This window comes from Haliotis asinina, chromosome 6 (assembly GCF_037392515.1).
Source record: "Haliotis asinina isolate JCU_RB_2024 chromosome 6, JCU_Hal_asi_v2, whole genome shotgun sequence".
NCBI classification, from domain to species: Eukaryota; Metazoa; Mollusca; class Gastropoda; order Lepetellida; family Haliotidae; genus Haliotis; species Haliotis asinina.
In genome coordinates, this window is record NC_090285.1 from 31,166,161 (window position 1) to 31,191,207 (window position 25,047).

A 25,047-nucleotide genomic window follows, 5' to 3' on the forward strand; every position below is an offset into this window, starting at 1 on the left:
AGGTTATGTGTACACAGTTTTGGCACATTAGAAATGGAAAACGAGCAAAGAAAAAAGGGAATCCGACAAGCCATCACGACAGGTGATTCTGTTAACTCTTGAACACGTGTATTAAGTGTACGTGAGAATATTTCCGATCAGTTGATATGGAGCGTCATTTGATCTGATGTATGGATGTCCACAGGGCCACTTCTCCCGTTGCTGTACCTGTTCAGTGCTAGGCAGATGCGTTAGGTTTATGGCCTCAACACTGCACCGTAGCGCAGTAAGCAGATAACAGCGATACAGTATCACGACCTTCACAAACACCTGGATATCATACAGGACACATGTTCGCGGTAGACATAAATCAGTCCCCTTTGGGGCTGTTCTCTTTCTTCATCATAGTCTCAGGCATCAAACTGACTGCCCTGAGTTGGCTGCGGAAGAAGAGGAGTGAGATGTTTGAATGTGTGGGCCGGGTGCATGCTCTGTACACCTTCCCAGTCAAGTCATGTGGAGCCATTGAGTGCCAGGAAGCTCAAGCTACTCCGCTAGGACTCAGTTATCAGGGACTTTTAGACAGGTAACTTAAAGTAACAGCTTTAGTTGAAGTACACGTGAAAATGTTACAGAGTGGTGAGTGAATGAGTTTAGTTTTACGCCGCATTCAGCAATATTCCTGCTACATGCTAATAATCTGATTTGCATCAAACAATCTAGCGATCAACAGCATGAGCATCGATCTACGCAATTGGGATACGATTCAGTGTATGGAGATGAAGCATTAAACGTTACCTTTATACTGTTTTATGAAATGATTGATTTTTGTAAAGTAAACAAGACTTTCCTGCTCACAAGACATTCCAGACTTGCAGAACACAGCTGATAAGTATCCCGTCTGGTACTGCTGGGATGAAGACGATGTGTGATGTGTGACTCTGGGCAGAGCTGGTAGTCGGCTTACCTCACACTCAGCTATAACCTCGGCATATCAATGTACAAGTGAAGATTTTCTATATGTTGGTGCATGGTTTAGATTTAAGAAATATCGCGCAATGATGTAAGCTATTGTCCCAGCGAGGATGCAGAGTGTCATTTTTTTGACATTTCAAGAGTAGATAGGTAACGTTGGATCGGCATTCAGAAGGTATGAATATAGATTCGGAAGACACATAGATGTATATATCACATCATGGCTGCTGACCTATTATTAACATACACATAACAGTGTCGTATTTTGTGAAAACTGCAATGTTTTCAGAAGTTTGTGACATTAATCGGTTGGTATCTGCAGACACTGGATGGTGATCAAAGATGGGTATATGTGCAACATGAAAACTGAGTTCCGGATGACTCTCATCTCAACCACTCCACTTGGTAACGGTGACTTGCGGCTTGACGCGCCCAACATGCCTAGCCTGACGCTTTACATGGCCGACTTTACAAGTGTTATATCTTGCAGGTGAGTAGCTGACAAGAAGGACAGACAGGCGAACATGACCAACCGCCTCGGTAACACGACTTCTCATCTTCCAGAATCTATGGTGTCAACATGGACGTTATCGACTGTGGGGATGTGGCTGCCTCCTGGCTGAACACCTTCCTCGGCTACGACAACCTGCGTCTTGTGTATTCCCCTAGTTATCTAACCAAGCGAGACGCCGCCGACAAGGTGTTCTCCTGGACTAATAACGCCCGTGAGGGAGACATGGTAAGTTGAAGACACTGTAGAACGTATACATAGCAGGTGTTCTCCTGGACCAATAACATCCTTGAAAGGGATATGGTAAGTTGACGACACACTAGAACGTATAGCTATCGAGGTGTTCTGGACCAATAACGTCCGTGAGGGGGACATGGTAAGTTGACGACCAACTAGAACGGGTGGCTATCAAGGTGTTCTTCCAAACCAACAACTTCCGAAAGGAGAACTTTCTCTAGAGCCGAAACTTCTCTATTGCTGGAAAATGCCAAAATGTCGAAATTGTAGTATTTGGTGTGAATATGAGTACACACCATACACACACTAACACATGCACACGCACCATTCCACATACGAAGAGTAGAAGACTAGGTATCTTTGCGCAAGCTGGTAATGGATCGGAAACATTCTCTTCCCACAGTGGTTACTTGACATATCTTCCTACGAACCTCTGTTCTAATACGGCCATATTTGGCGGTTCTCATAAAATCCCCTAGAGGCAAAAAAATGGCAGCAGATTTATCTCCCTTTTTTCTGTCTAATCAGAACACGTGTTACATCGACTTAGATTCAACTTGACAAATGCAAGCAATGTGGAGAAACAAAAATGACATGACTGAGTTCTGTCTAGAAGAAGCATTGGAGTATCGCGCTCGGGAAGAGGTTCTAGTTTTCACGATGCATCCGAGGTCTTTCGAACGATTACTTTTGAAACAAGGTTGCTGATTGAACTACTAAATCTGATTGCCTCCAATCACGAGTCTTGAATACTCGCACCATGAAAGGGTCGTATTAAAACAGAGGTTACGTAGGAAGATGTGACAAGTAACAGCTATGGTAAGAGAGTGGATCGGAAAGGGATGCCAGCACAATTACTCAGGGTTCTCAGGGTGACAGGACGATCAGCACCGAGAGCTATCTCTACTTTAAACCACCGTGTTTCTCATGCCATTATTATGCCGGTTTAAGGTAAAACTACATAACTTAGTGTGGCCAGTGTGGCCTTCGAGATGTGTATGTTTAGAAACAATCAGAAGTGTCGTAAAATACTCATAGTCCAAGTGCTAAATGTCAAGATAATCTTCATAAATCTGCCTGTCTCGCACTTCTCATCCGGCAGCAGAACCTGGTAGCTTCCTATGTTATGTAAGGGTGAAATACGTGAAGTCACTGATTTCCTTCAGGTTTAACCATATCAAAAGAGGAGAGTTTTTTTCATCCAACTTTTGAAATGTGGAAACAAAATGTGTAAATTTGTCTTTGATATCACACATAAAGTTGCATTTCGACAGCAAACGCGGTACCGTCTATGAATCTCTTCTTTCCAACCAGTTCTGTGATACGAAGTACCTAACTAATCAGGAGTTTACAAAATTGGTTCATCCACCACTCAACTTACACTTTCCTGCTAGGAAAATGTGAAAAATCTTATCCAGAATAGGATCTTATTGGGATGCAGTAATACGCCATACCCGAAATAGGATCTTGCTGGGATACAGGAAACCTCATACCCGGAATACGATCTTACTGGGATACAGTAATACGCCATACCCGGAATAACACTTTGCTGTTCCACTACAATGAAACTTCGTACCTGGGATATGATCTCGCTGCACTACAACAAAACCTAACACCAGGACGATCTTGCATAGATACAGTAAAACCACTTACCCGGCATAAGGTCTCACTGAGATTCAATAAGACCTCATACCCGGAACAAGATCTTCCTGACATACAGTAATACGCCATACCCGGAAAAAGATCTTGTCAGGATTCAATAAAACCTCATACCTGAAATAAGATCTTGCTGCTATACAGTAATACCTCATACCCGGAATAAGATCTTTCTGGGATCGATTTGCATTCGCAAAATATCGGTAATTTCAGTGCATCATGTGTAATTCAATGTTATTCGAGATGAACATGTGACAGTGTGATTTTCCCCTAAATACTTAAGGTAATGGGGAGATTCTTTACACATGGGCTAGTGTTTGGGGATAAAGCTATAGAGACTGATAGGACAGAGGGACAGAGAGAGTGTGGGTGTGAGCGCAGAGAGAGTGTGGGTATGAGCACGGAGAGAGTGTGGGTATGAGCACGGAGAGAGAGGGAAGCTAAACTGTGAGGCTGCTCCATGTGTTTCATAATGCCGAAACTCATTGAATATATAACTGGACTTGATACTCTCTTGTGTGATATGTTGATAGAATCACCCGCACTTGGCCACAAACAAGTACCGAATGATTTGCCATTGGCAGTGGGGTACATTGCTATGTACCTCGCTTGTAAGTGGGATACATTGAAAGTAATACAAGAGATTTCTGTGTGAGGTAAGATAAATGTAGGTACAGACAGCAATGTACTGGCGAAGAGACAACTGGCAGTGACAATGTCATCTCCTTGGACTTACTGATGTGATGGCAAATACGACAAGGGGATGAACAGAGGTTGATGTCAAGTCATACACAGTAATTTATGAAAGTGACAGAGAGGTATGGATCGGTTGATATGTCTGTGTACAATATGCGGTGATTAGGAGAATGGATATGAATAGTTGCTGTTAAGTTACACAGATATTAGCCTTTGAAATTATGTGGATAATGTCTGTCTTGTGTCTGCATCAGTGACAGAATTAATGTTGTCATTAAATAGATGCTGATACCATGAATGGAATGAATGGGTTACTATGAACTCGAGGTCCCATGTAATATAGGAATTGCGATATGATACACTGGAGCGCAACTTAGTACAGCATGTAATCAGAAAAAAAACTTCGAAAGCATTGCTTTCCTTACAATGTGCGAAGTGTACGTTACAATGTGCGAAGTGTACATTACAATGTGCGAAGTGTACATTACAATGTGCGAAGTGTACATTACAATGTGCGAAGTGTACATTTCAATGTGCGAAGTGTACGTTACAATGTGCGAAGTGTACGTTACAATGTGCAAAGTCAAAAGATAACCATTCACGAAAACGCAATGGTAGACATTCTAGTTCGGGGTTGTTAACAGTAAATGACTTCCAGAAGATCTTCGTGTTATATATGGTAGCATACTGGTGCTCCCTGTAAAATTCAAATGCAAATGCAGCTCGTTTGTTACGCTTATTTATTCAGATGATGCGACGTTTCGACACGGGTTCTTTTATCGTTGTCAAGCAAGTATCCATAAAGCTTGTCAATATCTTACTTTCTAAGTTCCAAATAATGTCACTCAAACAAGTTGACTCAATGTGATGTTCAGACAGCGTTCAGCTACTTGACGTCATACTTGATGACATCAGCCAGTTCCCTCCATGATCTGAACCAGCGTCTAGACTCCCCGATTTCCATGCTCAACTTTCGACCCAACATCGCCATCGAAGGAACACCACCGTTTGATGAGGTCAGAGCAGTATAACAAATAAGTTAATTAGCCTAAAATTGGACCTAAACATCCATGCCTACGTTTGTGACGCAAGTCAATGTAAAAGTATGGACGTTACATAGTCTCTTGTTTACCATAGACTACATACTTTGAGCCAGCCATCCCGTGACGAACCGCTTATTCGTGTGATGGTCTCATATTTACAGGACAACTGGCTGGAGGTCAAGATTGGAGACAGTGTCATGATGAGGGTAGTAGACGTGTGTGGAAGGTGAGATGGGAACAGTGTCATGATGAGGGTGGTTGACGTGTGTCGAAGGTGAGATGGGGACAGTGTCATGATGAGGGTGGTTGACGTGTGTCGAAGGTGAGATGGGGACAGTGTCATGATGACGGTGGTTGACGTGTGTCGAAGGTGAGATGGGGACAGTGTCATGATGAGGGTAGTAGACGTGCGTGGAAGGTGAGCTGGCGAGAGTGTCATGATGACGGTGGTTGACGTGTGTCGAAGGTGAGATGGGGACAGTGTCATGATGACGGTGGTTGACGTGTGTCGAAGGTGAGATGGGGACAGTGTCATGATGAGGGTAGTAGACGTGCGTGGAAGGTGAGCTGGGGACAGTGTCATGATGACGGTGGTTGACGTGTGTCGAAGGTGAGATGGGGACAGTGTCATGATGACGGTGGTTGACGTGTGTCGAAGGTGAGATGGGGACAGTGTCATGATGAGGGTAGTAGACGTGCGTGGAAGGTGAGCTGGCGAGAGTGTCATGATGACGGTGGTTGACGTGTGTCGAAGGTGAGATGGGGACAGTGTCATGATGAGGGTGGTTGACGTGTGTCGATGGTGAGATGGGGACAGTGTCATGATGACGGTGGTTGACGTGTGTCGAAGGTGAGATGGGGACAGTGTCATGATGACGGTGGTTGACGTGTGTCGAAGGTGAGATGGGGACAGTGTCATGATGAGGGTAGTAGACGTGCGTGGAAGGTGAGCTGGCGAGAGTGTCATGATGACGGTGGTTGACGTGTGTCGAAGGTGAGATGGGGACAGTGTCATGATGAGGGTAGTAGACATGCGTGGAAGGTGAGCTGGCGAGAGTGTTGGATGGAAGATAGGCCAACATGTGACAGAGATGAGATAGAAGACAGTGTCATAATAAGGGTCGTTAACGGATGTCGAATGTAAGATGGGGGAGAGTGTCAGATAACAGATAAGTCAACATGTGTCAGACATGAGATGGGAGACAGTGTCACTATCGGGGTGGTTAACAGGTGTCATAGGTGAGATGGACGATGTCGATGTCGGAGAAGGGTTAGAGACAATCTTATGTATGTGTTTACTGCATCCACATTTCGCTGTTTCCAGGTGTCCGATCACCACCATTGACCCCACGACAGGAGAAAAAGATCCCGACAGACAACCTCTAACAAAGCTGAAAACGTATGTATAGCGTACTACAGGCGTGACTGGTATAAAGAAATCCAAAACTCAATTTTAAAATATTTATCTTCAATGTAATGTCATTATTAAGACGTGTCAGAGTTTCCACGCCAAGTCATGTGCGATGTCCCCTTATGTGTGAAGAGGAAGTAAATCTGGAGACGTCTGTTAGATATAATGAGCTTGGCTGCTCTCTAGGCATGCGCCACCTCAAGATCGATGTACGAACTGTCACCCGGAGATGGGCGATAAATATCGCTTTGGTGAACTCCTTTGCATGATGTGTTTACTGTGTGGCAACACTCTGAGTTACTTTAGCTAACAGTGCTTCGTGTTTCGTTCCCTGTCTGGACGACACTGCTAACAAACTGTCGCACATACGAAAATTTCTGGTTCTTCTGGTAATTCTTTAGAATCCGGAGACTTTTTTTTCAAACACATATCTTCAAATTCAAATTTATCATTCATCTGTAGAAACCGTAGACAGATTATTTATCACAATGCCTTTGACCATACTTTAGTAAATCCAGAGTCATTCCAGATACCGCCGCATCCCCCCTTACGGCAGTGCTCCAGTGTTCGGGATATACTGCGCCCTGGAGACAGGCGGGCGGGTGCAGGTCGGAGACAGGGTGTACGTCATGAGAGGCCACAGAATCAAACGTCCGACCCTGTCCTTGTAGCAACCTTGAGATGGAGGCGTCAACTACGTCCCCGTACAACAGCTGCTTCAGTATATACTTCTATAAAGCGAGAGTACACGCAAAACAAGCATACCTCCTCACGTGGAACACAATTCACATACACCATCATTACTATTTTCCTGGTGAACATTATGACAGGACGCCCCACAGCAACTGCAGAAACCCGTGGTTTACTTTGCGATTCGGAAACAGTCTTCCCGTATGTACTTTAGCAATTACTTAACGCTGCACCTGCATCTCCTCAATCATCAGCAGCAGCGGCAGCAACATCTCTTTCTACATGATCCATCGCTTTCACAAGTCGGGAAGACGGAACTTGGCTTTTAAACCTACGCTGTTTAAACAAGGCATGTTTCATGTCCATCTCCTTTCGGTTCATCCATTCAGATTTTGTCCGGTTTAAAGAGTTACAAGAATGGTCATAATGACCACGACCCGGTAGTAACCATCGTCGATATCTTCAAGGTATACGTTCCGATAAGCATTCACTATACCCTGGATGCGTATTCGGCGTAATTTATTACCTCCCTTGACTGACTTTTTATCCAATTAGGTGTCTGCGCTGGGAAGTTGAGCGTACAAATCACTACTCACTTTTGCCCCAGATTTTCTAGGCCATTAACTTGGTTCCTTGAAAGAGGTAGAAGGTGTTCATGCATATATATTTTTAAAGTGTCAGGCCTGTGGTTTTGTCTGCATGATTTCCCCCAAATCTTAGTCGCACTGCGACCGCTATCTCTGTTGACACTGGCAAGCTCGGTTGTAACTGCGGCTGAGCTGATTTGCTACTGTGAGAATGCGGAGCCAGCAAAGGGAGGTAATAACATTATCGGCCATACAGACTTCTAGGGTATAGTGGAGACTTATCGGAACTTATAACCTGGAGGTATCAAGGATGGGTAGTAACAAATCTTCATTAACAGACAGAAACACTAAACGTTCGTTGGTCTGTTTCTGTTGTTAATGGCGACATGTAATAGGGTTGTACGACACAGTCAGTAAACTATACTGAAGTTATGATACTGTTGGATATTTTCCCCATGATGTTCCCTTGATTTGATTTAGCGCATATGCCTAATGTTTTCTGCCGAAGAGCAACGAGTTCTCTCAGTAACTGCTTAATGACTGGGTACATATATTTTATGATGTTCTTTGCCCGTTTTGTTTTCAAAGGTTTGATTTTGATTTTGATTTATAATCTTTTTGATTGTAACAGTGACTGTTATGTAACTATGGTTATATGTTTTCAAGACATAAAGCATTGAGGCTCGTGTTTTTTCTATTAATCTCCATAGCACCCGTGGGGTGAATCAATGGCTCAACTAGTTGGAAATGAAATATTAGGACTTCTGAAGAATCGCGAGTTGGACAAGAGGAAATTAGTGCGAGAGTTTAGTCCTACTTGATAACACCGCACTATCAATCAGAGGCAATTGTCCTGCCTGCTCAATACCGCTATCTGTCCACACACCTGAAAGGCACAAACACTGATAATAACGTCTGTCTTTTGACGTCGTCATTGATTTTGTAATTAGCAGGAGACGAGACAAATCTGGCGCGAGTGTAACATGACAGGTAGCTTTGTAACCAGGCAGCGATGCCCCACCCACAGACTCCCTCTCCATCGTCCCCAGCTCACGTCGAGCCGCTTACTAGTCACTCTGGAAAGGGAACTAACACCCAAGTAATAACGACAAAGCCATTTCCCTTCAATTTCCAACAACAGTCAGCTGTAATCAATACCGTTCACTTAGCTGGGAGTTTTCTTTCCGTTCTTCGGATATTGCAAGTTAACCGAACCCAACAGGTATCTATATCATGTTCAACACATTCCAGGGCGAATGCATTTTCTGTGGATAGACATGAGGCCAATACAAATAGTGTCCATTCTCTGTGTAGTATACAACCACATGACTGGAGTGATCATACAGAATGAACCCACACAGCTCCAGCTATAGATACCGAGACAACGGGATGGGATATGTGTGTTGAGGTGTCAAGAGGGGAAGTGTTGAATAGCCTACAGTATCTGCAGCAGGTCACGACATAGCGGTCACAGAACCGGGCTAGATCCTGAGGATGCGCAGTGGCAAAAACGGCTACAAGGTGTAGGAATGTACATCTCCGGCTCCACGGTCAATGTGGATCCGCCTGTACCACGAGGAACATACCAACGGATGCACTGGCGGGTGTAGTTGCCATACCTGTATATATGTGTTCTTCATCAGATATTGCACTGGCATATGGCATTCTGTGGATCGCCGTAGAGGACTTTCAAAACACTCCAAGTGCAATTTGCGAAACCTGCCTATGATGGTGTAAGGAAGTGGATGTCCCTCGAAACGCATAGCACAATGCCCGTCGCCCCAAGACATACATCGGTGCAGTGCATGCCGGGACACCCGCCGATCAAGCGGGGTATGGTGCTGCCCATGCTCAAGTTTGGCTGTTTGCACTGTATGCAGATCATGAAACAAAAGCACCTCCGTCACTTCCACACCACACTGGTCAAGGTATGTGAAGCTAGGCTCTCAGAATATCCATCTTGTTAATAATGACCTATATACAAATACAGTTTGCCTGTTCTGTGGGATATATTGTATTTGGAGCATTTCACAACTGTTCAAGTTCACCTCGATAATGAGTTAATGATTTGTAACATCAACAACAAAAACACTAACCAATAGTTGTTTTCAACATTTTACATACGTTTCAAGAAATAGTTGTATGATAGTAATGAACGAATAGGGAACACATCAGAACAGTTTTTCACTGAGTGGTAGTAGATGATATAGCCGATAACGAGCGCAAAGGGCAATTCGCAATAGAAACGCGTTTCGATCAATAGTTCATACTAAAGCAACGATTTCTCAAACTTCCATTCATCTGACTCTCCTATCAGTGAGTTGTGGAATCGTCCAACTCCTCTTGAAGCGCTTGTCCAACTTCAGCTGCATAGTCTCTAGTCTGATCAATGCTGACGCACCATGTCCCAGACGGGTGTATGGATGTTGTTCTGCTAGAAATGAGCACGGATGAATTGCAGCAATTTGATTCCCATGTTGAGGTCCATTTCGAGCAGCTTGGTTTTGCATCTGTGTACATGTACTACTGTTGTTGAACGGGGACGATCGTCAATATGCGTGGTTTTGTGGTACCTGTTCTATGGTCTATTGATCAAGGACTGTGAAACATTTAAGGTTGGAGCCATGAAACTTGTTTCCAGCATACCGCTTTGCTTTAAACCCCACGCCTGTTACAGACGCCTCATCACTAGTTCACACACAATCAACGAATGGAATCATCTGATGAGAAGATGATTCTGCTTGTGTGATGTTTCTGCTAAGATGATGTTTCAGATAAGATGATGTTTCTGTAAAGGTGATGTTTCAGGTTAGATGATGTTTCTGCTAAGGTGATGTTTCAGATAAGATGATGTTTCTGTAGAGGTGATGTTTCTGCAAAGGTGATGTTTCAGATTAGACGATGTTTCTGTACAGGTGGTATTTCAGATTTTGATGATGTTTCTGTAGAAGTGATGTTTCAGATTAGATGATGTTTTTGTAGTGGTGATGTTTCAGGTTAGATGATGTTTTTGTAGTGGTGATGTTTCAGGTTAGATGATGTTTCTGCTGAGGTGATGTTTCAGATAAGATGATGTTTCTGTAGAAGTGATGTTTCAGATTGGATGATGTTTCTGATGAGATGATGGTTTTGCTGAGATAATGTTTCTGTTCAGATACGTTTCGCGAGAATGCGATTCGATGTAGGAGTACGTCCTACGTCCAGGAACATACCTAGCAACTTTCACTTTGAAGGTAAATTACTAAGAAATGACAGCTTAAGGCCATATTGCGCCCTATTGTTTGGGATTGTAACCTTTTCAGTGAGTTAATGCGTTATGCCGTTTAGCAATGTTCCAGCAATATCACGGCGGTCACCACTCCAGGAAGCACTATGCTACCCCATCACCCCACAGTGATGTATTTTATGACCACTTGGAGCAGGCATGTGACCTTTCAGCGTAAACGGCACAACGCTTGCAGAAAAGAGAGGCGACAACGTCATACTGACAGTGGTGCACATACAGGCGTGAGAGCATAAAAGCACGGTTAATATACCAGTCGAACAAACTTAACATCACAAAACAGTAAACTACACTAAGTTGCACAATACCAAAATGTCGGTTCTTTACTAAAACGATAATAATGTCGGACACGTTTGTAAGATTTTACAGAAGACTAGAATGACGAAAACCGAACATGTCTTTACATAGGCTAACTTGACTATTCTGATGTTTCACCTTTCATCAAAGGTTTTGATGTACGACTTATTTCCAGGCGGTCATTAAGTATGAAATACACTGAACGTTTCCTATTGCCGTGTGTGAGTAACGTGGAAGATCTGCCACCTGGCACAGCCCTTCATGTAACTGGGTTTCCCAGGTTTCGAACATACTATTTGATCAACGAGTGGAGCGGCCACGTTTAGGGGTGCCTTGTGCAGAAAAAGCATCAAGACTTTTCACTCTGAAATCACAGCATGCAGCTGCAAATAATTTCTAGATTTTGTTGCCATACACCTGTTTCCGCCCTAAATTAAGCAGAAACACACTTCAGTTCAACAGTTCGCCGATCGAAAGTTAACGCACGCACGTACCCATACATTCCAAAACTAAAGCGCATTATCCATGCACACTATAACACTGTGATTCACGATATCCACTCTGCTTCACATTCCTCTACCCCCATATGCCCCCCACCCCCACCCCCACCCACGCACACACACATATCCAAGCCACTTAAACAAAACAAACTGCAACAGGTAAAACAGGTACATTATGAAACAAGAATTAACACGTTCCAAGTATTTGAGGATCGGATCGACTGCGAGACAATGGACAATGAGATTAACACTGACCTGCTTTGACCAAAGAATTTACCACAAACAAACCTAAGCCACCATCTATTTATATGTAGTTTGAATGTAAAAGTTACATTAAAATGTTTTAAAGGATACACAAGAGCCATGTCTGCGTAAATAGGGTCATGATATATGTTGCATTGTAAACATGACGCGTCGGTATGTTATATACAATTGTCTACAACCATACAGTGCCGTTTTGTAGTTCAACTAGGACTGGGCTGCTGGCCAGTCCCATACTGGGGGCTCGAAGTCGGCATAGTCTGTGCAGTACTGACTCTGTGTGATGGCTGCCCATTTGTCCTTGGGCTCTGGCTGGAGTAAGGCGAGACCAGCCTTGTAAGCAAACTCACTGACGGCAACAGCGATGCTGGTGGATACCTCCCTGATGGTGGAGAGAGGGGGGTACACGCGGCCTTCGGATAGGTGCTCCTTGGTGACCAGCTCACACAGGTGCTGTAAGTGTAATATCACTGAAGTTTATAACGCTGTGAATGTCGATAATACACTATACTACCCATTGTTTTTCTGAACATATGCAGAGTATTTTGCATTTTCAGTGTAGCAAGCTTGGCGATATCTGTACAAGTGTAGCCTTACTAGCCAACACTACCGCTGTCAGTGAGTGAGTGTAGTTTTACGCCGTTTGGGCAATAATCAGGCAGTTTCACGGTGGGGGAATATCAGGAACATCAAAAATGGAATTTACACACTGTACCCATGTGTTGAATCGAACCTAGATATTTCGCGTGAACTGTCGTGTGCAATACCAGTCGTGTGTACCTACTGTTGTTGTGCTACATGACATGAGTTTGTGTAAGGGTCGGTGTGACTCACCTCGGCTGCGTGCAGGAAGAGTTCCTCGGTGATGTTCCTTATGTCACACACGATAGCTGCAAGCCCCACCCCGGGAAAGATGTAGGCGTTGTTACCCTGCCCTGGCTGGAAGGTCTGGCCGCCAACAGTCACTGCCCTGAATGGACTCCCACTCGCAAACACTGCCCGGCCCTGTCATATGGCATCAATGTGGCTGACTGTGACATGAGATACTCACATACACTGGGACGGGAAAACCACTTCTACCTGGTTGTCAATAACCCCGGGCCAAGAATTTCGAAGCTCTCTTAGCGGTGACTTGTAGGTGCCACACATCAAGATTAAATTACTATCTTGACTATCTTGGCACTAAGAAAGCTTCCAAAATCTGGGCCCTGACCTTGTTACCTGTGTAACGGGCGGACGGATGGGTGGAAACATTCAGTGCTATCACCTAGAATATGGTTTATCTGCATCTACGTAGCTGTCACAATTTACTTACTAATCTGCTTGGTATAACGTATTAACAATTTGCCTCCTTAAGATTTGTGTGATCCAGAAGAACGTTTGATACCTGGAACTCTAACTGTACATGTACCACACTGCGAAGTCAAGTATGTTAAATAGCAGCTCACCACTCACAATTGGCTCGTACATATCACCTTTCTGGTCCATACACGGATGCATGAAGAACCAGTGTGCTGTTACAGACAGTGGAAACTACTTCTACAAAACAAGCCCTCTTTATTTTGTACATGCTTACCCTGTAGAACTGCAGTTTGAATATATTCCCTTTGAGTTTTAAATACTCGGGAAACTATCCCCATATCCTAATGTTTACTGTGGCAGTTTATTAAGAAACTTTAAATTTGGCAAAAAATGTTTCAGTACACAACAGTTATGAGCATGTTATTGGTCATACATACATTAGTAAATGTGTACGCTTGTTCTGCCGTGCACTCAGCTTTGCTTGTTGGGTTACTCAGAGCGAATATGATGGGGCGATCGTTGAAGTCCGCCATAGCTTTGATGATCTGCTCTGTGAAGGCTCCTGGAACCGCTGCTGCGCCTGGTGGATTCAAAGTACTGTGATACTACATTTGATGTAAACCCTGACCATTCGAGGACCCGTGAAGGTCCCGGGGTAGAATAGGCCTTCAGCAACCCATGCTTGCCATAAAAGGCGACTATGCTTGTTGTAATAGGCGACTAACGGGATCGAGTGGTCAGGCTTGCTGACTTGGTTGACACATGTCATCGGTTCCTAAATGTGCAGATTGACGCTCATGTTGTTGATCACTGGATTGTCTGGTCCAGACTCGATCATTTACAGACCGTCGCCATATAGCTGGAATATTGCTGAGTGCGGCGTAAAACAAAACTCACTCACTCACTGACCATCCGAGCTCCTTCCCTTTAAACTATAAGCTTTCGATGTTACCTCAGGGAGAGGTATGCTTACCTATAATACATGTTGGTTTGACAGTGAGAATCACCTGCTCCAGAGTGTCGATAGGGTCTGCCACTTGAGCGAAGTGGACCTTGTGACCTGTTACACCTCCCTTAGGGCGGTTCTATCAACAGACAAGGACAAACATGTGATGGAGTTAATTTAGTTAACCAAACGTCCACGGATGTGTACATATTAACAGGAATGATACAGTGTTCCCAGAAATTATTGAGAAAATCTTTGTTTTTTTTCTAATGATGCTAAGATTGGAAAAAGGGCTTTCACTATGCACTAAGCATACTAAATAAGGGAGACAACTCTTGAAGGCTTAGAAGGAAGCTCATTATGTCAAGAGTTATCTCCCTTGTCTGAGCAGACGGCTTCCTGTGTTGACATGGCAGAATTTGCAGCAAGAGAGAAAAGAAAGCTCATTCTAGATGATTTTGAAAGGGGTGAGGCTGATGCTAAAGTGTTAGCTTGTAGACATGGTATTCCTCTGTCTACAGTATACAGAACTTTGAAGAATATTCAAACAGGAACCGGGATAGAGCACAAAGCAGGGGCAGGTCGGCCTTGGAAATTCCGTGCTGTAGATCGCCGAAGACTTGGGCAGATTGTGAGTAGGGGCAAACTGAAAAGTGTTGAGAACATCAGAAAATGAAATGATTAGCAGAGGAAGTCCTCAGGTATGCAACAGTTAGGCAGGAATTACAGAGACTTAACTGGGTGAAAAAACGTGGAATTCCCTCGCCGTTGATGAAAAGATGCACAAAAGGAAAAACGTTTAAACTGGTGTCGGGCTCATGAAAATCAAGATTGGGATAATGTTTTCTTTTCGGATGAAAGTTCTGTTTGGCTTTTCCCTAATTGTGTGAAAATTTGGACCAAAGATACTGTCAAACCTACCTACCAGCGACCAAAACATAGCCCGAAGTTTCACATGTGGGGTGGCATATCGGCTCGCGGAGTGACGCCATTGTGTGTTTTCACGGGAAACTTGACAAAAGAAAGATACGTTGACATTCTAAATGGTCACCTTCTTCCGACAGCACAAACATTGTATGAAGATGATTGGATTTTCCAGCATGATAATGACCCAAAACACACTGCGCGCTACACAAAACAGTGGTTGTCGGGCGAAAATGATCAAGTTTTAGACTGGCCCAGTTACAGCCCAGACCTAAACCCAATTGAGAATGTGTGGGGAGTCATGAAGGACAGAATAAACCAAAAGGGACTGAGAAATATTGAAGATATGAAGGCCGAGGTGGTCCAATATTGGGACACCCTGTCACACGATTACCTACAAACTTTGATGGGTAGTGTGCCTAGGCGTATTCAGGCATGCTTTGCTGAGCGAGGAGGTCTAACAAAGTACTAAAACAAGACTGAGACTGTAAAAGGATGATGTTTTAACATGTTTATGTAAGTAAAACGCCAGAAGTTAAAAAACGTAATGAGTTACATGACGCAACATGATTCTCAATAATTTCTGGGAATACTATAGTTGCCAAGAGAAAAGAGTGTCCCTACCTTTATGATAAGTCCCTTGGAGTCGACCATCCAGATCCTCGACACAGCTTCATCATGAGACAGACCCTTCTTTTCCAGCGCCTTTACCAACAGCTTGGCGATACCTATCGATGCCTGTAAATGTAAATCACATAATATAGTTTAGCTTTATATTCAAAATGAACAGTCATTAGGAGTAGGAACCCCAAAAGAACATAATTATAAATTTCAGTGAGAATGTGCTGAGCTAAATTCAATGTTTTATCACCTCCCCTGCTCCTTGGAAGACGAACTTGTGGTCAACTAGTGGTGTTGCTGTGACCTTGACACTCGCCAGGATGCCCGCGACCGCCACGGCTGCCGTTCCTGGAACACAGGGATCAACAGGTGTCCTGGGTAGATGATGCAGTGGGACACAATGCTGAATTGTTCTGTTGTTGCACCTGGGTACTCAATCCTAATAAGTCAAATGCATGTATATACTAGGATATACATACAGGCATCCTAGGGATATGACAGTGATCATTATATGTTCCCCGTATATAAAATAATGTGTTTTACGGTGTACCTACATTTGTGGGACAATGTGTGGATACACAGTAAATAATACACAATTACGTCTAAATTATGTTGCTCTCAGTTGATATCATTATGGTTGTCTGTGTCTGTGCTGAACTGACGAGCAACAAGCTTTACGTGTGTAGGAGTGTAGGTGTGTGGGTCTGTACTTCTGTTTCCAGAGTTACCTTGAATGTCGTCGTTGAAAGAACAGTAGGCCCCTCTATACTTTTCAAGGAGTCGAAAAGCGTTGACATTGCCAAAATCTTCGAACTGAATGAGGCAGTTCTTGCCGTACCTAAACACAAACATGCCTGATGTATACATCTACCTGGACATGTTATCATATTTCTTACATGGAAGATTGAGATTCACCCTCATTGACGCTGTGAGTAAGAGCGAGGATCCCTGACCTGAACGTTTCCCTGATTCTTAATAAAATATAAATATCTACGGCAATGCAACCGAACTAGTTGGCGCACAAATACGCCGGAGTTAGATGGCACACTAAAACGCATGAGTTAGATGGCACACTAATACGCCTAGTCCCAACATCAATACAGCCGGGTAATGTTGTCACACCAATATGTGCAGCTTTGTTCTGGCACCAGTACATCAAGGGGGTGTTGCCACACCAGCGTAGATCTAACTGATAGAGCTACCTGAATGGACATCGTTCAGTACCTTTCTACAACTGCTTCCATGAACTCATCCACCAGTTCATCGTACGCAGGGCCTCGTTCTCGCTTCTGTTTTAGACCGATGTAGAGAGGATCCGATAGCAGATTCTGTAATATAATAATAATAATAACAACAACAACATTCATAATCATAATTGCAAAAGAGAAAGGATCATCCTGAGAACAAGGTTATAGGGCTTGGATAGGGTCAGCTGAGTTAAGGGCACAGTGCTACAACCTTGGCAGCTGTGGATAGGGGAACAATGGTACAGTCCTGGCAGCTGTTCTTGGGATACAGGATACAACCTGACAGCTGTAGTTAGGGCACAAGAATATATCTTATCAGCTGTGGTTAACGCACAATGGCACAATCCTGTAGCATCGGTAGGGATACATGATACATCTTGACAGCTCCTGACTTAATTCTATTCAGGTGTGAAGTCGTTGACAAATGGCAAAACAACATACTGAACGTCTATGCGTGACGGAAGAAATTATTCAGCGAATTTACATATCAAAGTGAACAAGAGTAGATAACAACAGTGACAAAACTTCCTCTGAATTTCAAGATGTTTATTTCTTTCAGACCTTCACTCAGATTTTGCTTTGGCCGAACTGACTTCTGCAGTGAATCACGTCTTAGTCAATTTATGTGATACTTGTCTACGAGTTCCGTGAGGAACGTGTATAGCCTGAATACGGGCAACTCGCCGGAGGAACAGATGATTTCTGACTGCCCATTGTTTTGTTATTTCTACATCTACAAAACAGTGTCTAAATCTAGCGGTAAATACATCTACACTATTCTACAGTTCGACTCGTAGTGACGACGATCGATGTATTCCCGACGTGCCTCATACCCAGTATGTAACTCATCCCCTTCCTATTGCAACAAAAGTGGCTTACAAGCATACTCACTTCAACTGAGACCGAAGTCGACATACCTGGTTGTCGGTCCCCACGTCCAGCATAATGGGGAGGCACTGGTTAGGTTTGACCCCTGCAAGCGCGGTGTACAGAGACAGTTTACCCACGGGTATGCCCATTCCATACGCCCCCAAGTCACCAAGGCCTAAAATTCGTTCTCCGTCAGTGACAACGATTGCCTGTATTTCGAAGAAAAGAGTATTTTATTAGCGCCTCAATTACTTCAAGTGTATGGGGAACGCTCTCTCTCTCTCTCTCTTCTCTCTCTCTCACACACACATTACACATTATAAGCTACAACCATGCCAAATTTCATGCTTGTAACACAAACTGCACAATCTGAACACTTATCCGCTGGGCTAATTACACTTTTCTCCGCTATCAGCACAGTTAAATATGTACCTTCACGTCCTCCACAGGCCAGTTGTACAGTATGTCGCTGACGTGCCCGCGGTCATGGATGGTGATGAACAAACCCCTGTGGGAACAGACGATTCTGATATATCAAAGCTTACACCGGTCATGGGAATACTGGTTTTGTTTCGTGCTACTCCCAGCTTGTACATGGTTTCTATGTACGTCAGCATCACAGTTACCCCGCACAACCCCAAGGAAAGTGAAACATCGAGTTGATCATGCATATATGGAAGTTGGGCATAAGAAAGTGAAAGTGTTTGATATACGTGCTGTGATGATACATTGAAGTCTCAACAGACTTGTCCTGAAGTTGAAGTCTTAATGACCACCAACAGTGTTCATCGCCCTGGCAAAGACCATACACATTCACAGTGCTATCCACCCAAATACATTAATCAATCACTCATGACTGTCGTTTCATATTTAGAGTGCTAATTTGGTGCAATTATCGATCTATCGGCAAAGACAGTGTTTGCAGTGTAGGCACGTTCTGTTCCCTGCCTGATTAAGGCAATGTCGTAGCGGGTCAGGTATATAATGTGGCTTGCTGGCCTAACAGCCTCTCTGGGAATAAGGAAGGAACAAGATGCCGTTCACACTGGACCATCGCCGGAACCATCTGCTTCCTGCTGTCATGTTACAGCAGTAGCATTTTGTAGGAAGCCCATCAGTATACCGCGCAACAGCCTGACGCAAGGACGTTTGTCATGGGATATGCTTGGCAAGTTTCGTCTCCCACTTTCAGTCACAGTTGACAGCCTCACAGGCCTAGAATATAACACTGTGAGTCTTTATTAAAGGTCTTTCCGTTATAATGCTGCTTATTGATTTCGTACATAAGTCACTCCAACTGTATGCAGACCACAACAGCTGCTTGTAGTACTGACCCCAGAATTGAAATCAGATACCACGTGTGTCTGTTCGTGCTTTTTGTTCTGCGTTGTAGCGGTGAAATTCAAATCAACTTTAACTTGTCCGAATGTCACTTCTTCGTGAATATGTGTGCATCGCTGTAGCCCTTTTATATTCATATGGTGGCCTATAGAGACATCGCTGTAGACCCTCTATATTCGTATGTTGGCCCACAGTAGGTATCGCTGTAGACCCTTTATATTCCGATGTTGGCCTACAGGAGACATTGCTGAAGACCCTCTATGTTCATGTGTTGGCCTGCAGAGACTGCCGACATGTACACTATATAGTCAATTAAACATTGTATGATGTGTTCCATGATCCTAACCAAATAGCCATGGTGCTGTCTGCTCAATGCTGTGACCAAGGTTGTGTATCAAATAGTAGTATGTTTTCACGTCTTCTGGTATGAGCAGGGATAGAACAGCCGACCTACTACTCGTCCACACCTACTATAACACGGAGATGGTGAAATAATCACATAATAACAAACATGATATGCAGATGGAGTAGACGTCGAGCTGGATAATTTTCCATTATCTTGTATTCCATTATGCAGTCTGTCAGACATCTAAAGATTCTCTATTGCCATGCGAAAGAGGTGGTCAGGTAACATTAACAACAGGACAGTTCCCTCTGGCCAACATGAACTAGGTCATTTTCGCCAGTGCTTATCAAAACAGGAAAACCTGCAAGGACAATAAGTTCCTGGTCTGTCTCCATTCATTAATTGTACCCGCAACCGTACCATATCGATTGGCTGTAAGATCAAGGGGCATATCCTAGGCTTGTGACAGTAACGATCCAACATTAACTGAAGCACAGGTCTGGTTACACTGGTAATAAATACATGTGTAAACAGTTCCTGCTGCTGCAATATCCAATATGGCCGGACAGTCAAGTAATGAACTCTAGTGACTGTATTCTAGAGATCTAGAGACAAGTGGCGTAATGCAGTCATCACGGACATTCTAAAAGCCTAATCATATTCAGTGTCATTCTATCTGCAACAATGAAATTCATACATTACATACATTTTGGTTGCTTTATACCCATTACCTTGACGTTGTGAGGTTCAACATGCCTAACTGTTGGACAACATTGTCTGGTGGCTCAACATGATCCTTGATAAAGCGTTAACACTGACTGTGACAGCATCACACATGGATTTCTGACAAGCGAGCGCCAGCAACAGCTTGTTCCGAATAAAAGCACTTGTCGAACGTTGATGTGAGTGGTTATGCATTTTTAGGTTCAGTTCAGAGTACCGACACAGAGCAACCAATCAGGAATTTAATAGAAACAGGGACCCGAATTCAAAGCAAGACACAATCACCATAATGTCTGCATCGTAATGATTAAACTCTGAAATAAAAAAAAACCCGAATGCGCTCGCATTTTCAATGGAAACCTCAACGAAGCGAATATGCGATAGGGTAGCGGTCTGTGTCGCCTGCTGTGCTTAGTATAACTGACTGACCTACTGGTGAGAAGTGCAAAATCAGTACAATACAAGTCTCCAAACCCTAACTATTGGTGGAATCTTAGCGTTATGTTTTATTCATCCATCCCATGTCAACAAACTTTACCTCAGTATCAGAAATATCAGTCACATCAGGAAATATAGTGATATCGTTACTGCACCAACATTAGTCAAGCCATGTGTCCGAATAGACTCCGATCACACCTAGACTGGAGTATGCATCCATAACGGACCTGGTTTCTTTGGCGACCAGACCATGTCAGGCAGACTGGGCAGACAGTTTGAGTGAGTGTGTGCATACATCACGGACCTGGTTGCCTGGCGACCAAATGATGTCAGACAGACTGGGCAGACAGTTTGAGTGAGTGTGTGAATACGTGACGGACCTGGTTCTCTGGCGACCACATCATGTCAGACAGACTAGGAGACAGTTTCAGTGAGTGTGTAAATATATGTCGAACCTTGTTCTCAGCTGTTTTCTTCACACTGGTTTGACAGGTCTTTGTGACAGATCACGCATGCAGTGTAATGTACAAAAGATAATGAAATATGTTCGAAAGACGACATACCTCGGTTTCCTGAAAATCATTCCGTATTTCTGACAGGCGAGGCCGACAGTTGGTGTGTAGATGACAGGCATCATTAGTTCGACATACTGAGTGACAACCTTGTAGAAAAGCTTCTCGTTCCTGTCCTGGAGCGCCATGACGTAGATGTACCTGTCTAGGTCGTCATTCCACCTGTAAAAGTTCTGCATTACCTGGAACACCTGGGAGTCCTGGTCCAGCAGGGCCGGAGGTAACAATCCATGAAGACCTAGTAACTGGCGCTCCCGAAGGTTAAACGCCAACCCCTACAATGAGAGAGAACTCCTAATACTCGTACTTTGTATCTTCTGACTGAAACGTAAGGCTGGATTAGGAATTCTTTCGGATATTTCGAACACATTCCACTTCGTCCAGATCACAGCATATGTATCATTTCCTAAGCTTGATTATCAGTATGTTGCTGGCGTTTGTAGTTATATGTGCAATAGACACGGCCATGAGTTAATGTGGAATACGAGAGTTAGGCAGCTTACCATGTATCTTAGTTTGGAAGAATCATTCTCGCTTCAGTGTGATGAAGCTGCTAATCGTTTACTCGACCTCATGATATTTGAGTGATGGCGATTATCAGCAGTTACACTTGGGACCTAAAGAGAGAGTAAGATGGAGTCCAGCGTGTATTAAATTTTCAGGGAACAGGAAGGACACGTTGTTTTTCAAGTTTTTTTGTATTATACGAATCAGAACCTCGATCCCTATTCTCGTCGTTAAGATAAAAATTATCGACGAGAAAAGGTACAATACTTTATCGATAATTTATTATAATGAATATAAATAACAAATTCATTGTGTATAACAGCGTTGCAAAACTACGTGCAACAGTTAAGGTAAGAGAATGACATATCGGGTACAGAAAGATCATGGCTGCAGCATCGGTTAGGTTGACACTAATTGGAATCCCCTTGAATCCCCCGTCACAATATCTAGGAACTATCTGATTACATCGCTGCCATTTTAGTACTTTTTCAATTTGAGGATTCGCATAAGTCAATACAAATAGTGACATCAGATGTCACATCCCTTAGTCATTACGCCAGCATGTAGTGTGATAAAGATCGTCCAACCAGTTTAAGTGTGACATTTCATTAAACATTGACTACAATTTCAAGATACACAAAACAACCCATGAGTGACCTTTCAAGAAGATTTGAGTTATACTAGGTTAGTTTAGCCAGACAACCCACCAGGAACTATCGTGTAGACTTGATGTTTTGTAGGCTAGTCCAACAAGACAACCCACCAGTAACATATTGAGTAGATTTGAGGTATTAGAGGCTAGTTCAGCAAGATGACCCACCAGAAACCTATCGTGTAAACTTGAGGTTTTGTAGGCTAGTTCAGCTAGACAACACCCCAGAGACCTATCGTGTAGACTTGAGGTTTTGTAGGCTAGTTCAGCTGGACAACACCCCAGAGACCTATCGTGTAGACTTGAGGTTTTGTAGGCTATTTCAGCTAGACAACACCCCAGAGACCTATCGCGTAGACTTGAGGTTTTGTAGGCTATTTCAGCTACACAACCCACCGCAGACCTATCGTGTAGACTTGAGGCTGTGTAGGCTTTGTAGCAAGACAACTATAAAGCCTGTATAGACCCAGAGACCATCCGCTCTCATGAATACGCTCAGTGTGTCTCATATGATGGAGTTCAGCGCGTATTGTCCTTACCCGTGTACTACCCTGGGATATATTTAACTAGATAGTGGAGAACATAATACTCAGAGAGAGAGAGAACATAACACTCAGAGAGAGAGAGAGAGAGAGAGAGAGAGAGAGAGAGAGTGAGAGAGAGATTCATTGTAACTATGTAACCGGTTTGTTGAAATCCACAGCGGCCTGGTGTAAGAGTGTGTACAATGTGTTTGTCGTAGCGGCGTTATGTAGAAAAGCGCTGTGTCATCGTATCTGTTTCAGCATATTTATGCTGGAGGGGTAGAAATGTAAAGTCACAATGATTAAGCTTAGGTATTGAGTGTTCTTGAAGTTACCCTGTAAAACCCACATATATGTAGACGTTAAAACAGGCCATTAGAATAATCCCAGCCTCGATGTGTACTGGTTTTTACCGGAATTGTTTACTCCCAACAGGGCGAGAAAACTTTGCTACTTCCACAACATAGAACACATTGGTGAAAGTTAATCCGTAAATGTGAGCATATCATTTTATCATGAGGGTTTGTAAGCGGTCGCATTAAAAACATTAATCTTGACTTGACAGAACTTCACCGTAATGTTGCGAAATAAATATTTAAACCTAAATATGATTTCTCCTCTAGTAAATGATAATGAATATGCTCTTTACAATAAATATCGTGCAGTTTAGAATAAGTTATACAGCAACATGCGAACAGTAGGTTTAAGTGTGTTATGTGAGCGATTTACACGGAATAATCGAACGATAATCATCCGAGGTGACAGGCCTGAAACCGTTATAACGCGGTATTATTTTATCTTATCGGCAAAGGAAATTTTTGTCGGTACTTGCCTTGTTTAGGTTTGGGTCTCTCATGATATCTATCCCGCGGACATGGGGCCTTCCGCGTTGAATGTTATTGCATGGTGAGGCTGTCGGTGTGTCCGCCATCGTCTCTTCTCTCTCTTCCACTACAGAATAGCGGAAATAAACGTGCTAGCTGACAGTCGGGGGCGGGGCCCGTGTCGTCTGCTCATATTGACCACGTGATTGTGACGTCAACAATCACCCGTTGCTGAGAACCTCGCTGTATTAGAAAATGCTGTTAACATAAAGTTATAAGCTAGTTAACTGCTACACAGTCAGGGACTTGTAACGCTGAAGGATTAACATCAATGTGTGACCCTTCTATACAGTGTTAAGACCCCGGTGGTGACAATATATACCTTCACGACATTTTAAAATATTTATTCCTGCGTTAAATGCCCTTGACGCAACATTATTGTTATTTGTTTGTAATAATTTCTACTGATGTTTTACATTTCTACAATTTGTTAAAATATCGGTGTATACTGCATTTTGAGGAGAGGAGCATTTCTTTTCCAATTTACCACCAAAGATGTGTCAAATGCATTTCAGTGGATTAAATGATCAATAAGTTTACCACAGTGTTATTGTGACCTAGTAAAAATCTCATGACATTGCTCTTGGGCAAAGAGAAGATATTTGTAAAGCTAAAACAGCCTTTGAACGTAAACATTGAGTCCAACATCCACTCTGCAGTAACGACTGAATCACCATCGATTACAACTGTCAAGCGTCCATATGTACGGTGCATGGCGGACTCGTGTAGAGGGTGTCCGGCTTGGCATCTTCTTGCGCCAAGATTCTTCTGTGATGTCATCACTACATCAAGGACATATCCAAAGCGCTTTTGAAGCTGAAGTTTGTGTATAACTTCCAGCTGTTACTTTATTATATCTATCATACTGACATTGTATGCTTAGAAAACATTCAACACTAAGTAAATGCCACATTGTTTTTGCTCAGGTCGTGTATGTATTAATTTATTTTCTTTGACGGGGATATTACTGTCACAGCTGGCACACGTGCTGTTCAAACGAATCATTAGAAGCATACAAACGAGA

At 43.3% G+C, this 25,047-nt stretch overlaps 2 protein-coding genes across 3 annotated transcripts; one reads left to right on the top strand and one right to left on the bottom strand.

Moving 5' to 3' along the window:
• The first annotated feature begins 290 nt into the window (after window positions 1-290).
• Window positions 291-8,471, top strand: LOC137287168 (mitochondrial amidoxime-reducing component 1-like). Of its 2 annotated transcripts, XM_067819334.1 has the most exons (7): window positions 291-565; window positions 1,277-1,444; window positions 1,519-1,693; window positions 4,930-5,070; window positions 5,259-5,323; window positions 6,422-6,496; window positions 7,038-8,471. In XM_067819334.1, exons 1-7 carry the CDS (start codon window positions 330-332, stop codon window positions 7,177-7,179), a joined length of 1,002 nt encoding a protein of 333 aa, XP_067675435.1. In that variant the 5' UTR covers window positions 291-329; the 3' UTR covers window positions 7,180-8,471. The 2 variants fall into 2 exon arrangements, with proteins under 2 accessions (XP_067675435.1, XP_067675437.1); XM_067819336.1 differs by lacking the exon at window positions 1,277-1,444 and having other exon boundaries at window positions 308-565.
• A 3,683-nt stretch (window positions 8,472-12,154) lies between these two features.
• On the bottom strand, window positions 12,155-24,300 carry LOC137286331 (NADP-dependent malic enzyme-like). The gene is made up of 12 exons (XM_067818121.1): window positions 23,972-24,300; window positions 21,448-21,731; window positions 18,469-18,544; window positions 18,084-18,245; window positions 17,144-17,247; window positions 16,648-16,757; window positions 16,170-16,267; window positions 15,923-16,036; window positions 14,402-14,513; window positions 13,866-14,008; window positions 12,961-13,131; window positions 12,155-12,579 (listed from the first exon to the last, which is right to left on the bottom strand). Exons 1-12 carry the CDS (start codon window positions 24,068-24,070, stop codon window positions 12,334-12,336), a joined length of 1,719 nt encoding a protein of 572 aa, XP_067674222.1. The 5' UTR covers window positions 24,071-24,300; the 3' UTR covers window positions 12,155-12,333.
• Window positions 24,301-25,047: the final 747 nt, after the last annotated feature.